Source organism: Muscardinus avellanarius (genome assembly GCF_963383645.1).
Source record: "Muscardinus avellanarius genome assembly, chromosome: 1".
In the NCBI taxonomy this organism is placed as follows: Eukaryota; Metazoa; Chordata; class Mammalia; order Rodentia; family Gliridae; genus Muscardinus; species Muscardinus avellanarius.
Genome location: NC_137786.1, coordinates 224239701 through 224255504, shown reverse-complemented (window position 1 = coordinate 224255504; position 15804 = coordinate 224239701). Strand labels below are relative to the sequence as shown.

General features: G+C 46.0%; 2 protein-coding genes across 3 annotated transcripts in view; one reads left to right on the top strand and one right to left on the bottom strand.

Annotated features, from left to right (window-relative positions):
• Positions 1–330: 330 nt before the first annotated feature.
• On the top strand, positions 331–9025 carry MED19 (mediator complex subunit 19; the record flags this gene model as incomplete). Of its 2 annotated transcripts, none has more annotated exons than XM_080708085.1 (5): positions 331–602; positions 7890–8142; positions 8290–8383; positions 8666–8760; positions 8957–9025. In XM_080708085.1, 5 exons carry the CDS (start codon positions 331–333, stop codon positions 9023–9025), a joined length of 783 nt encoding a protein of 260 aa, XP_080564211.1. The 2 variants fall into 2 exon arrangements, with proteins under 2 accessions (XP_080564211.1, XP_080564210.1); XM_080708084.1 differs by having other exon boundaries at positions 8290–8390; positions 8646–8760.
• Positions 9026–13466: 4441 nt separating this feature from the next.
• ZDHHC5 (zDHHC palmitoyltransferase 5) overlaps positions 13467–15804 on the bottom strand; it is a gene marked incomplete at both ends in the record, with an annotated part of 31257 nt that continues 28919 nt past the window's right edge. Inside the window, 2 exons of the mRNA XM_080703720.1 lie at positions 13467–13632; positions 14919–15778. Coding sequence (XP_080559846.1) covers positions 13467–13632; positions 14919–15778 — 1026 coding nt within the window. The remainder of the gene's footprint in view (positions 13633–14918; positions 15779–15804) is intronic.

Sequence of the window (15804 nt, the reverse complement as noted above, 5' to 3'; positions counted from 1 at the left end):
TGAGACTTCTATTGGACAAAATTTCAGAAGCACCGCCTCTGAACCCGGAAGCATATCTCTGATTGGGCACTGTGTAGCCCAGAACGGAAAAGAGGATATGACATCTTATTGGTTAATGTACCTGTCGCTTTTCCATCTAAGTCATCTTATTGGGTATATCACTGCGGCAAGCTGAGTGCTCAGAGAATTTAATAAGGTTAGACTGCACTTCCTCAACGTTTTTAGAAAGCGACGGAAGTAGTTTCCGGAATGAGGTAGGCGGAGCCCAGAACATCCAATCACAAGCGGCTCTTAGCGAAAGAGGGCAGTACCCGGCAAAAGAACTGTCCAATGAAAACCACTAATGCCAGACACCGAGGCAGCGCCGGGACCGAGGGGACGATGGAGAATTTCTCAGCGCTGTTCGGAACTCAATCGGACCCACCGCCGCCCCCATCAGCACTCGGCTTTGGACCGGGAAAGCCTCCACCCCCACCTCCGCCTCCTCCTGGCGGGGGACCCGGCACGGCGCCGCCTCCAACCGCGGCCGCGGCCCCTCCGGGTGCGGACAAGTCAGCTGCAGGTTGTGGCCCTTTCTACCTAATGAGGGAGTTGCCAGGTGAGTGCTAGGCCCGGCCGAAGCCAGCCAATCAGATCATCGGTAGGAGGTAGTGGGCGTGGCCACCAGCCTGCTGCGGAGGTGCCAGGTAACCTAGGCAACACGTGGCCGGCTATTACCGCTCTAAGTAGGAAGGGCTGTTAGGATGCACCGCCTAAATGATGAATTCTTGGGATTGATTGGGATTGCGTGGCTGTGCATCCGTTGGATTGTCTTTTATGCTAAATCCGGGCTCTGTCACTGAAATTTGTGGTTCTCTGAAAAAAAAGAAAAAAAAGATTCCGGGATTGAGTTTGGAAGTCTAGAAACCTGAATACTTGGGAACCTAAAGATACTAAAATGAGCAAAAATCATTCGTTCAAAAAAATTACTTGAGGTTTGGGGATGTAGCTCAGAGGTAGCACTTGCCTAGTATGCATGAACCCCTGGAGCCACTTCCCAGCACAGCAAAAAAAAACAAAACAAAAAACAAAAACAAATTTTGCTGAGCACTCACAACACTGATAAGATCCTTGCCTTTGTGAAGTTTACATGTCAGCACAGGAGATAGATTGTAAACAAGATAATAAATCAGACAATGAGTGGTTAATGCTGTGGGAAGAAAATATTGTAAATAATTGAGGGGATCCAGGCTTGTTGGTACAGGCCTGTAATCCAGTACTTGGGAGGCGGGGGACTGAGGATTGAAGATTCAAGGCCAGACTCAGAAATTTAGAAACCCTTAGCAATCTAGTGAGACCTTGTTTCAAACTTAAAAGGGCTCCCGGAATTAGTAGTGCACACTTGTAATCCCAGTACTTGGTAGGCTGAGACAGGAGGCTTGCAAGTTTGAAGCCAGAAACTTAGTGAGACCCTGTTTACAAATAAAAACTAAACAGGTCTGAGGGTGTAGCCAGGAGGTACAAAGCCCCTAGGTTCCATCTCTGGTACCACCCAAAAATAACTAAATAAAAAGAGCTGGGGCTGTAGTTCAGAAGTACAATGCCCCTGGGTTCCATCCCCAGTACCACTAAAAAGAAAAAAAAAAAGTAGGGGATAAAGTGGGAGAGGTAGGCAGAGGCCATGATAAGGCAACGTAAGGCATATAGATTTTAAGTTCACAGGGAAGCCATTTTAACATGGGAGTTCAAATTTATTTTAATTATTATTCAAGCAGTTTTGTGAAGAAGAAAAAGACCAGTCAGAAGCTAGCACTCAGTAGTCCGCCCAAAGGATGAAGCTTGGACCAGGGCTTAGCAGTTGAAAAGTGAGTGGATATGGGGTACAGGTTAGAGATGAACTGACAGGAATGAAGCGTTGAAAATGGAAGTGAAGGCCGGGCGTGGTGGCGCACGCTTGTAATCCCCGCGCTTGGGAGGCGGAGACAGGAGGATCGCGCTGGTTCAAAGCCAGCCTCCCTGGCTTAAGATACCCTGTTTCCAAATAAAAAGTATAAAATAGGTCTGGAGTGTAGCCCGGAGGTAGAAGGGTTTCCAGGAACCCCAGTATCACAATAAATAAATAAATAAATAAATAAATAAATAAATAAATAAATAAATAAATAAAATAAATGGAAGTGAAGAGAGAAGCTGGGCACAGAGCTGCACACCTGTAATCCCAGTACTTGAGAGGCTGAGCTGGGAGGATCGCAGGTTCAAAGACAGCCTCAGTAGTTTAGCAAGACTCAGCAACCTCTTGAGACACTGTTTAAAAAAACAAAAGGAGTGAAGATGTAGCTTAGAGGTACAAGGCCCATGGATTCAATCCCTGTGTGCACATACACACACACACACACACACACACACACACACACAGGAAAAAAGTGAAGGAGAGAAAGGAATTGAGGATGACTTTTTTTTGGTACTGGGGAATGAACCCAGGGGCATTCTACCTCCAAGCTACACCCCCTGCCCTGTTTTTTTATTCTTTATTTCGAAACAGGGTCTCACTGAGTTGCAAAGGGCCTCCCTAAGTAGCTAAGACTGTCTGCAAACCAAGATCCTCCTGTCTCAGCCTCCCGAATGCTGGGATTACAAGTGTGTGCCATCACACCCAGCTGATTGTTTTAAAATATGTTCTGATTGTTTTAAAATATGTTCTTTGCCGGGCATGGTGGCGCACGCTTGTAATCCCCACACTTGGGAGGCGGAGACAGGAGGATCGCACAGGTTCGAAGCCAGCCGCGCTGGCGTAAGAGACCGTTTCAAAAATATAAAATAGGTCTGGGAGTGTAGCCCAGAGGTAGAAGGGCTTCCAGGAACCCCAGTACCACCAAAATAAATAAATAAATAAAATATGTTCTTTGTTATCCAAAATAAAAGAATAATATGTCACTTGAGCTGAACTTTTTTTTTTTTTTTTTTTGGTGGTACTGGGAGTAGAACCCACAGTAGCTTTTCTACCTCCGAGCTACACTCCCAGACCTATTTTATATTTTATTTGGAAACAGGCTCTCACTAAGTTGCTGAGAGCCTTACTAAGTAGCTGAGGCTGGCTTGGAACCTGTGTGATCCTCCTGTCTCAGCCTAAGTGTGGGGATTACAAGCGTGCGCCACCACACCTGGCAGAGCTGAACTTTTAAAAATTCATATAGGTGAAGAAAAATTCTTCCTAACTTTTTAGGAAGAATTTCCCTAAAAGGAAACATATTATTTTTTCCCCCAGGAGCTATGGAAATCCATTTGGATGAATCAGAAATTTTGCATAGAAAAGCAGTGGTTGATTAGGCTCTAAAGCTAAGCTGAAGTAGAATGTGACTGGACTTTAGTGCCAGTCAAAGGCACTGAGCTTTTTCCTGAGTAATAGGAAACCTTTGAGATTTTTGAACTGAGGAATGCTCCCTTATAAAAATATCCAGAGAGCCAGGTGTGGTGGCGCACCTCTGTAATTTCAGTACTTAGGAGGCTGAGACAGGAGATCACAGGTTCATAGCCAGCCGCCAGCCTCAGCAACCTGGTGAAACCCTCCACAACTTAGCAAGACCCTGTTTGAAAATCAGAAAATAAAAATAGGGCTAGGGATGTATTTCAGAGGTAAAATGCCTCTGGGTTCAATCCCAACTATACCGTGAATGAATGAAGGAAGGAAGGAAGGAAGGAATGAATGGAATATAAATGCCATGGATTGAAATAAAAATGTAGGCAAGATTTGGAACTTCAAGAAAAAAAGGTTTTTAACTTTTCAGTACCGGGGATGGAACCCAGGGCATTCTACATCCGAGCTTTACCCCAGCCCTATTTTTTATTCCTACAGGGTCTCACTAAGTTGCGTACTAAGTAGCTGAGGCTACCTGTGAACCGTGATCTTTTTTTTTTTTGGTGGTAGTGGGGGTGGAACCCAGAGGCTTTCTACCTCCGGGCTATACCCCCAGACCTTTTTTTTTTTTTTTTTTTGGAAACAGGGTCTCACTAAGTTACTGAGAGCCTCACTAAGTAGCTGAGGCTGGCTTCGAACCCGTGCGATCCTCCTGTCTCAGCCTCCCAAGCGCGGGGATTACAGGCATGCGCCACCACGCCCGGCTCCGTGATCTTCTTGTCCCAGCCTCCCAAGCGCTGGGATTACAAGCGTGTACCACCACATCCGGCTGAAAGATTTATGTTGAAGAGAAGAGTCAGGGCCAGGTGTGGTGGTGCACACTCGTAATCCCAGTATGTGGAGGCTGAGACACGACGATCGCAGGTTCAAAGCCAAGCTCAGCAACTTAGTGAGGCCCTGTCTGAAAAAGGAGTCAGACTGGGAGAGAGATTTATGAATCATCTTCATGGAACTAATAGTCAAAACAGAAAGTTGTAGTCTGTTTCAGGATTTAGGGAAAGTGAGCGCCTTCTCTCCTGAACCTGAAGTATGGGCACTTCGGAGCAAGAGAGCTGTCAGAGGGAAAGAAATCAGGAAACAGTACCCAGAGTTATTAGGAGTTATTAGGCTTTGTGATACTGAGAAAGTGGAAAGTGATAGGAGAAGTGGAAACACTTCTCTGAAGTATTGACAATAAAGAGAAGGAAAAGGGTGGTGTGAGGCCTAGGACATACAGAGGTAAAGGACCTGTTTGTTCATTTAATAGCTGTTTATTGAATAATGTGTGTACTGTGCTGGACATTAGCAAGACATGAATGAACGCTCTCTGCTCTCAAGGGGCTCACAGTTCAGAACGCAAGTAGTTTCCAAGTGAGTGATAATAGTTATAGGCCAAACGCTCTTGTTATTTGGACGCGGTGTGTCCATCACATTGCAGATGAAGTCGTAGGTTAGATATTTCCAGCCTTGCTGCTTGGTCTTTATTATGCTACTGGTAAGTTTCTATTCCTTGGGAAATCAGCCTGCAGTGTTTATATTGATAATGCCTTGCTCGTATATAGTATTTTATACTTTTCATTGTTTTCATTTGAACCCTGAAAAAATATGAAGTGTATAACTATTATCCCATTAAACAGATAAGAGTAAATTGTGGCATGAAGGACAGCCAGAATTAGAATTTCCCTCGCCTAGCCAGCCATGGTGGCGCACGCTTGTAATCTCAGCACTTGGGAGGCTGAGATAGGAGGATCGAAGTTAGTGGCCAGCCTCAGCTACTTAGTGAGGCCCTTTGCAACTCAGTGAGACCCTGTTTCAAAATAAAGAATAAAAAACAGGGCTGGGGGTGTTGCTTGGAGGTAGAATGCCCCTGAGTTCCATCCCTGATACCTCAAAAAAAAAAAAAAAAAAAAGAATTTCATTTGCCTGTGTGGGCATGGTAGAGCATGCCTATAATCTCAGAATTACGGAGGTCAAGACAAGAGAATCACAGGTTCGAGGCCAGCCTCAGAAATTTAGCTAGGTGTGTGTGTAGCTCAGAGGTAGAGTGCCTCTGGTTTGCATCTCCAATACCAAAGGGGGGAAAAAAAGACAAGTTACCTTTTTTTTTTTTTTTTCCCAATACTGGGGATTGAACCCAAGGGCATTCTTCTGTCTCCAAACTACACCCCCAGACTTATTCTTTATTTTGAAACAGGGTCTTACTAAGTTGCAGAGAGCCTCCCTAAGTAGCTGAGGGTAGCTGCAAACCTGCAATCCTCCTATTTCAGCCTCCCAAGTACTGGAATTACAAGCATGAGCCACCACAACTGCCTTTTCCTGTCTCTTTTTCCATGTAATGATGATTCATGTTTCTTGCTATTAAATACATGTACACACAGACCAATAGAAAGTCTTGACCCTCAAGTCCTTGACAAGATGCTTGGAGCTGAGCTATGAAGTACTGTATCTTGGTCATGTCAGGAAATAATTTCTAACTTGTACATTTTATTTGCTTATCTGTATTTGGTACTGCAGATTGAACACAGGGGCATTCTACTTCCAAACTACACCCCCGGCCTTTTCTATTTTAAAACAGGGTCTAAGTTGCAGAGTCTGACCATGAACCTGTGATCCTCCTGTCTCAGCCTCCCAGGTACTGTGATTACAGGTATGCACCACTGAACCCAGTTCTTACCTAGTACACTTTATTTTTATTTATTTATTTATTTTTTGGTGGTACTGGGGGTGGAACCCAGAGGCTTTCTACCTCCGGGCTCTACTCCCAGACCTTTTTTATATTTTATTTGGAAACAGGGTCTCACTAGGTTGCTGAGAGCCTCACTAAGTAGCTGAGGCTGGCTTCGAACCCGTGCGATCCTCCTGTCTCAGCCTCCCAAGCGCGGGGATTACAAGCGAGCGCCACCACGCCCGGCACTTACCTAGTACACTTTATGAAAAGCACTCAGAATAATGTTTAGTCTGATGTGGTGTCATGTGAGTTTTTTTGGGTTTTGTGAGGTTTTTTTTTTTTGTATTGGAAATTGAACCCAGGGACATTCTACTTCCAAGCTATACCCCAACCCTTTATTATTTATTTTTGTGGTACTGGAGATGGAATTCAGGGGCCTTCTACCTCCAGGCTGTACCCCCAGCCTTATTTTTTATTTGGAAACAGGGTCTTGCTAAGCTGCTGACAGTCTAGGCTGCTGAGGTTAGTCTCAACCCTGTGATCCTCCTCTCAGCCTTTCCAGTGCTGAGACTACGGGTGTGTACTACTGCTCCCAGGAGCCTGTAAGTTATGCTAGTTAGTTCAAGGAGAGGAGGGCATCTCCTTCTTTGGGATAGAGCAGTGTCTATCTCTACCCTACAGAGACGCTTGCCTTTTTTTTTTCTTCTTCCCATTTCTATTGTTCTATAGCATAATTTTTAGTATTTGTTATGACAGGTTGACTGTCCCATATCAAATATTATTGGAAGGGACTAGAAGTGTTTCAGATGTCATAATTTTCCGATTTTGATGTATCTGTATAGATTTTACTAGTTCAGTGTCCCTAATCCACAATCTGAAATTGAAATGTTCCAAGATCCAAAACTTTTTTTTTTTTTTTTTTTTTTTTTTGGTGGTACTGAGGGTGGGGGCTTTCTACCTCCACGCTATACTCCCAGACCTATTTTATATTTTTTATTTGGAAACAGGGTCTCACTAAGTTGCTGAGAGCCTCACTAAGTAGCTGAGGCTGGTTTCAAACCTGTGCGATCCTCCTGTCTCGGCCTCCCAAGAGCGGGGATTACAAGCGTGCGCCACCACACCCGGCTTCAAGATCCAAAACTTTTTGAGTCTCATGTTAGAGTATAAAATATTTCAAATTTTTGGATCAGGATTGCTCAAGCTATATTTACTATTTACTTCTTTTTTTTTTTTTTTTTTTTTTTTTTGCCGTACTGAGGAAGAAACCCAGGGGCACATTCTACTTCCGAGCTACACCCCCAGCCCTATTTTTCACTCTTTATTTTGAAATAGGGTCTCACTTGAGTTTCAAAGGGCCTAAGTAGCTGAGGCTGGCTGCGAACCCGGATCCTCCTGTCTCAGCCTCCCAAATGCTGTTATTACAAGTGTGCGCCACCACGCCCGGCTTGTATTTACTTCTTACTCTACAAATAAACTTAAGATTTTGCAATTCTCATTTAAGAGTCTTTATCAGCCTGGCGTGGTGGCGCACACTTGTAATCCCCAGCATTCAGGAGGCTGAGACAGGAGGATTGTGGTTTGCGGACAGCCTCAGCTACTTAGGCCCTCTGCAACTCAGTGAGACGCTGTTTCAAAGTAAAGAATAAAAAATAGGGCAGGGGGTGTAGCTCGGAGGTAGAACGCCCCTGGGTTCCATCCCCAGTACTGCAAAAAATAAAAATTAAAAATTAAAATAATAAGAGTCCTTATAGATGTTAAAAATACAGTCCTCTACTTTCCCTCTGGGACTATGACAACAAACTTGTCTATTTTTGTTACCAATCCTTATTCTTCTCTGTGTCCTCCAGGTAGCACAGAGCTGACAGGCAGCACCAATCTGATCACACATTACAACCTGGAACATGCCTACAATAAATTCTGTGGAAAAAAGGTGAAAGAGAAGCTAAGTGACTTCCTGCCCGACCTGCCAGGGATGATCGATCTGCCCGGCTCCCATGACAACAGCAGCCTCCGCTCCCTCATCGAGAAGCCCCCCATCCTTAACAGCTCCTTTAACCCTATCACAGGGACCATGCTCTCTGGCTTCCGCCTCCACACTGGCCCGGTGAGTCCCCTCTTGGGGAGGCTTCAGAGGCATGAAGGTGGCTTTTCTGTCCAAGTCTGTTCCTTCCCAATTTGCTGAGCCAAACAGATGATGGGAGCCGGGCATTTCCTCCCCCTGCTCACCCGGGCCTTCCTTTGGTTCCTTCAGTTGCCGGAGCAGTGTCGTCTAATGCATATTCAGCCCCCCAAGAAGAATAAACACAAGCACAAGCAGAGCCGCACCCAGGACCCCGTCCCCCCAGGTAAGGAGTGGCTCGTCAGAGCAAGGGAGAGCCTCCCGATCCGGTTCGGCCGCCTAAACCCGGCAGAAGAGCCCTGGATGCCCACATTCTCTATGAGAATGCCGTATCTGAGGTCTCCTGGACAAGCAAGTTATGGACAGGGCCTCTAGCAGCCTCTGCTCTTTCTGGTCATTTGGGAAGAATCCTTTGCCCCTGACTCAAGGTCTTCCTGTAGCCTTCAGAGTTCTTAGCAGTAGAGGATTCTGAGCTCTACAGGTCATAGGCACCTAATGTCTCCCACAGAAACACCATCTGATTCAGATCACAAGAAGAAGAAAAAGAAAAAAGAAGAGGATCCTGACCGGAAAAGGAAGAAGAAAGAGAAGAAGAAGAAGAAGGTAGGGTGGAGGCCTGGTTTTGAAGCCCAGTGAGTTTGCCTGTATTTTGCCCCTGTCATAATAATAAGTCAAGGCCTTTATCTCAAGTTGGACCCAAGATTGAAAACCCAGGGCGGGTTGCAGTGTTTCTTGTACAGCACTGGTCAAGGCCCAGGCTAGTTCCTAAACATTCTTACCCCGCCTTTTTCTCTCCCAGAACCGACACAGTCCAGACCACCCAGGTATGGGCAGCTCCCAGGCCAGCAGCAGCAGCAGCCTCCGCTAACAGGACCACTGGACTCTGGCAGGACGGCCTTTCCTGCTGAACTGAACCTGCTGACAGAAGCTGTCTTCCAGGCTCCTGGACACTGCCTTGAGAGCAGAGCAGCTGGGACAGGCTAGCTCCTACCGCAGCTGATTGAGAGTGATACATTATGAGAGAAGGACCATGCTTTTGTAAGGCTCAGCCCAGCTGGCTTTCTCATGGACACCTCTTCCTCTCCAAGGAAGCTTTCTATTTCCTTTTCTTTTGTGCAATTTGTCTTATTTCAGGACTTGATTTGTTGGGTTTTTTTTTTTCTTAAAAAAATTGCATTATGAAATTTGAAGTGTGGCTGCCTGTTAAGAGGTAAGTGCCTTTCCACAGGAGTCAGGGTTTAGGACAAAGTACTGCTAAGATCAGAAGGGATTTGAGTCTTGCCGGTTGCCTGTTAATGAGAGATGAGATTGGGGGACTCGGTCCTCAATGAGAAAGTGGCAGAGCTTGCTAATACTTCAGTAGACATGACACTGCCCATGTCGGGAACCAAACACCTGGATGATCCTTAGGCTTCATCTGAAAGACCGGCCCTATTGGGTTCAGCTATGTGTTCTAGGTCTATTCGGTACTGAAACAGTAGCAACTGAAAAAAGCACCTACAACCACTGATGTATTTCAACAGGCCTGGGTTTTTTTGTTGTTTTGGTGGGACTGGAGATTGAATGAACCCAAAGACATTCTGCCTCCAAGCTACATCCCCAGCCCCTCTTTATTTTGAAGGAGAATCTCATTAAGTTGCTGAGGGTCTTGGCTGAGGCTAGCCTAGAAACTGCAATTCTCCTATCTTAGCCTCCAGAGTACTAGGATTGGGGATATGGGCTACTATACCCAGTTTGTGAAAACATTTATAAGCACACACTTATAATCCCAGCATTTGGGAGGCTGAGATAGGGATTGCAGTTTGCAAACAGCCTTGGCTACTTAGGCCCTTTGCGACTCAGTGAGACCCTGTTTCCAAATAAAGAATAAAAAATAGGGCTGGGGGCTGGGCGTGGTGGAGCATGCTTGTAATCCCAGCATTTGGGAGGCTGAGACAGGAAGATTGTGGTTCACAGACAGCCTCAGCTACTTAGGGCCCTCTGCAACTTAGTAAGAGCTATTTTCAAAATAAATAAAATAGGGCTGAAGGTATAGCTTAGAGGTAAATGCCCCTAGGTTCAATCCCCATTACCAAAAAAAAAAGCAGCCTGACAGTTATCAAAATGTAAAACAGACATTAGGCATCTTGGCACAAGCCTATAATCCCAGCACCTCTTTGGAGGCTGAACAGGAGGATCACAAGTTCAAGGCCAAACCAGACAACTTAGTGAGACCTTGTTTCAAAAACAAAAAAGGCTAAGTGTATATAGCTCATAGGTAGAACAGCTTTAGGTTCAATCCCCAGTACCACAAAAGAAAAAAAGTAAAACAGACAAGTGTGGTTTGCATACCTGCACTACTCAGAAAATTGAGGCCTGCCTGGGTAATTTTAACAATATTCTCTGTCAAAATAAAAAGGGATGGGGATGTAGCTCAATGGTAGAGACTCCTGCCCAGGATGTTCATAGCTCAGGTTCAATCCCCAGCACTACAAGAAAAAATACAAAATCCCTTTTTAAATTTTTTTTATTTGCAGTACTGGGGATTAAACCCAGGGGCATTCTACCTCTGAGCTATACCCCCAGCTCTATTTTTTTTATTCTTTATTTTGAAAGAGGGTCTTAATAAGTTGTGGAGTGCCTCACTAAGTAGTTCAGCTGGCTGGGAACCCGGCAATCCTCCTGTCTCAGCCTCCCAAGTACTGGGATTACAAGTGTGCGCCATCATGCCCACCTCCATTTAGTGTTCTGTAGCAGGCTAGGTAATTAGAAAAACCTATAAGAAAATCTGAACTAACGTAATCTTACTTTGAATTTAAAACAGTTTAAACCTCTTGTTTTGGGCCAAGACTATTCCCAAATCATTGGGTAAAATGCAACTCATTTATTTTAACCTAGGAATTGTTTATTTATTTTGCAGTACTAGATATTGAACCCAGGGGCATTCTTACTCCGAGCTATACCCTCCCACTTTTTTGTGGGACTAGAGATGGAACCCAGCGGCATTCTACCTTCGAGCTACACCCCCAGACCTATTTTTTATTCTCTATTTTGAAACAGGGTGTCACTGAGTTACAAAGGGTCTCACTAAGTAGCCGAGGTTGTCCGTGTACTGTGATCCCTGTCTCAGCCTCCCAAATGCTGGGATTGTAAGTGTGCGCCACTATGTCCGGCTAATCTAGGAATTTAGAACAAGAGTTTATAAACTTTAAGTTCCTGAAAGTGAAAACAAGAGTTCTGGCCTGTTTGTTGAAATCTAGTATCTGAAGACACCTTTATATAAATTAGGACACTGCCAGGCATGGTGGCGCACACTTGTACTCCCAGTACTTGGGAGGCTGAGAGAGGAGGATTATAGGTTTGTGTCTAGCCTCAGCTACTTAGTAAGGCCCTTTGCAACTTAGTAAGATCCTGTTCCAAAATAAAGATTTAAAAAATATAGCCAGGCGTGGTGGCGCAATCTTGTAATCCCCGCGCTTGGGAGGCTGAGACAGGAGGATCACACAGGTTCAAAGCCAGCCTCAGCTACTTAGTGAGGCTCTCAGCAACTTAGTGAGACCCTGTTTCCAAATAAAATATAAAATGGGTCTGGGAGTATACCCTGGAAGTAGAAAGCCTCTAGGTTCCACCCCCAGTACCACCAAAAAAAAAAAAAAAAAAAGTATATATATATAGAGGGGGGGGGGAGGCATGGGGGTATAGCTCGGAGGTAGAATGACCCTGGGTTCAATCCCCAGTACTGAAAAAAAAAACTAGACAATTGTTTGTTTTTAACATATAAAAAGCAATATGTAATAACTACCTAAACTGCCACCCATATCCAGTAAGCTGCTTTTGCCAGCTTCCCCTACCTTGATTACTATCTCACCTTTGGCTAGATTCAAAAGGAACCTTATTTTCCAGAGACAAAACTAAGGAACAACTATGACAAAAGTCAAGAGTTCTCTAAGCTTGGAAAATAACTAGTTTTGGTGGTTGCAAGACTTCTGAGAAATTTTTAAACTAAATCACCTAAGTGAAAACAGGACCTGTTTATTACACGTAGTTATCTCATGTCCAGCCTAAAGACGGGCCAGGACCAGAGAGGAGCTTGAGGTTTTCTTTGTGGTGATTTCCACCAAAGACTATTCACCTTGCCTTAACCACACAAAACAACACAAGTCAGGGGGAGCTGGTTAGATCAGGATTTCTTTTTATTCCATGTTGGTTTAAAATGGGTAATCAGAATAAAAAATAAAAGGGCCTCTGTGTAGAGGCTGGGGTCTTCCCTATTTAGAGGTTAGAACCCAGGCATCCCCTCCACCCAGCACCATACTGAGATGGGCTGAGGGGCAACACCCAGGGGACACGCGGAGGGCCCAGGCTGCCGCTCCTTCTCTCTACCCCGTTTTTGGCATGTGATGAAAATATTGCTTTTTTTTTCTCTCCTGGCCTTGGATTTTAAAATCATGGTAACCGTGTAAGCGAAGGGAAAGTTTTTGAGAGGAGTCACTGAAGCCTACCCTAATCCCTCTCCCCCAAGAAGGGGGTATTATCCAGTAATTGTTTGAGCTAGACCAAGCTCTCTTCCTGATCACCACCACCACCACCACCACCACCACCACCACCACCACCAATGTCATGGAACTGTGACCCCTTTCCTGGGGAAGTGAATACCAGTGAGCTAGAAAACCAGCTCTCCTCTCCAAAGTAAGTCCCTCCTGACCAAGACCCCAGGCTCGCCTCTCCCCAGGTTTCTTCCTAATCACTTAGCACCAACGAAGGGCGCTATTTCTTTAGTTGATAACTGGAACAAAAGAGGGAACCATGGGAAAAAGGAAGACTTAAATGTCTTTCCTCTTTTCCTGCTGGTCTGAGGAAAGGGAAAATTCCCCCTCCTTATATATATATATCCCTCCCTCATTTCCCCATCCCAGGATAGATATATAATTTCTTTGATATTTATAATATATATATATATATGTACACACACACCTGGTAACGCAGAAGAGGAAAAAAATAGAATCCGTAACAATAATAAAAAAAATTATTTCTGGTTTAAAAATGATCTGGTTCCCTCCAGGGCGAGCAATTGCACAAATGTCCACTGAGTCTGGTCCAGGGATTAAGGAAGGGAAGGTCTTAAAAGGTAACAGGGGGATTGCTACCCCAGTCTCAGGGCCCCAACTCCCCAACCCCATTGCATTTTATAAAACACTCCTCATCCTTTTGGAATCGGTGGTTTAAAAAATGTCCATGCAGGGGAGGGGAGCCCCTTGAGGGAAGGAAGGTGGCCACCTGGGGCCCTTTGGTGTAGGCGCAGAGGTGTGGGGGAGGGAGGTGCCAAAGGCTCACACAGAAATCTCATAGGTGGTGCCACCCACCCCCGACACCTTCTTGACTCCGCCCCTCGTGGGGCTACTGAGAGGCGGCTGGCCTGGGCCAGGGGAGGCCGAGCCTATACTCTTGGGCTGCCCATTGGATTTGCTGTAGGCGGTCTTGAGCTGTACTTCATCTCTGGAAAGAAAAGAAAAAGACGTGTGTGAGGAAGTGGAGCACAAAACACAGAAATGAGTTTAAAATTTGGTTAAGAAGAAAGTTAGGCTTGGTGGTACACTCCTGTAATCCCAGTACTTACGAGACTGAGACAGGAAGATTGCAGGTTCATAGCCACCCTCAGCAAATTGGTGACACCTTGTTCAAAATTCTGGGGGTATAGCTCAGAGGTAAAATACCCCCGGTTCCAATGCCTAGGACATTTCCCTAATTAAGGGGGAAAAAAATGAGTCGGGTGTGTTGGCACGTGCCTATAACCCCAGTACTTGGGAGGCTGAGACAGGAGGATTGCAAGTTCAAGACCAGATTCAGCTACTTGGAAATGCCCTACTGAGATCCTTTCAAAAATGAAAAATAAAATAGGGATAAGGGTGTAATGCTGAGGTAGAATGCCCCTAGGTTCAATTCCCAAACAATTCACACACACACACACACACACACACACACACACACACACACACAAATGAGGGGAAAAGCGTGCTTTCCTGTATACATTCTTTTTTTCTTTTTTTTTTTTTGGTGGTGGTACTGGGGTTCCTGGAAGCCCTTCTTCCTCCGGGCTACACTCCCAGACCTATTTTTATATTTTTGAAACAGGGTCTCTTACGCCAGCACGGCTGGCTTCGAACCTGCGCGATCCTCCTGTCTCCGCCTCCCAAGCGTGGGGATTACAAGCGTGCGCCACCACGCCCGGCTTCTTTTTTTCTTTTTGGTGGTACTGGGGGTGGAACCCAGAGGCTTTCTACCTCTGGGCTATACTCCCAGACCCATTTTATATTTTATTTGGAAACAGGGTCTCACTAAGTTGCCAAGAGCCTCACTAAGTAGATGAGGCTGGCTTCGAACCTGCGCGATCCTCCTGTTTCAGCCTCCCAAGCGCAGGGATTACAAGCGTGCGCCACCACGCCCGACTCTATCCATACTTTCTTACCCTAACAGTCCCTTTTGCTTTATGGCCATTTACCTCCGATTCCTATCTCCCCTACTCACTTATCTCTAAAGCTATCTTATACACTTACTCTCAGACAAGTAATATTTTTAGGAAGACAGTATTAAGGTAAAAGTATTCATCTTTAATTTCTTAAGAAAAATTGCCTAAAGGAGCTGAAATGAGAGTGAAAATGAAGAGCTATCAGGAACCCCCTGGGTCCTCCTACACTAAAATGCACAAGGAAAGCAAAACAGCTTCTGCAGAGTGGTATGCTAATTTTAAGTTGACTGAGGGTCAGCATGGTACCAGTACTTACTTGGGTGTCAGTAATGGCTGCAAGGCCACTTCCTCTGTCTCAGAGACACCGGGTGGGGCTTTTTGGCTGCTGTAAGACACAGATCGGCCCAGGTACGGGGCAGCTGAGCCTGGTTCAGGGGACCCTAATCCCCGGCTCCGTAATCCATCTGGCTTGCCAAAACGCGGAACAGCTGGGCGTCCCAGTGGAGTCTTGCCCAATGGCGACCTCTTCGAATCATCTGAGGAGGAACTAGTGCGAGGTGCATGGCCTGAGCCTGGTGTTGACTGGATGCCCGAGTCCCCCAGGCCTGGTTCTTCCTCACGGCCTGGAAGTGGGGGTGACTGGCGCAGCAGCTTCTCCCGCTCCTGGAGGGAGGCCACAATGTGGCGCGACAGATTGTCATAACGGACTGGTGAGGGCTCTCGATGTGCTGGGGCAGTTGGCACCAAACGTGGGTGCCTCTCGGCTTCCCGCTGCTGGGCCAGCCGGGCTGACAGGAAGGGAGAGGTGTAGCCTACAGGAGGGTCTGGCTCAGGCCCTGCCTGCACTGACTCGAAATCAGGGCTGTCTGAAGGAGTGAGTAAGCTGTCGTAAGACAGGCTTCCGTTGCGCGTCTGGTTGGCCAGGCTCTTGTAGGAGGTGGAGGTGGTGCCTTCTGAACGAATGGACTGCAGCTGGCCCAGCTCAAAGCCTGTGCCCTGGGCGGACTTGAGGCTGGAGGAGCGGGAGCCACTGGACAGCGGATCAAAGTGAAAGCTTTTGCCAAAGGTGGGAGAGCGGAAGCTCTCTGGCTCCAAGCTGGGCTCTGAGCGGTAGCTGGGATGGCGGCTGCTTTCTGCAATTGAGGTTGGTTCTTTTAAGCTGTCCCCACGACTTAACTGAGGAAGAAAGTAAAGCATACTCT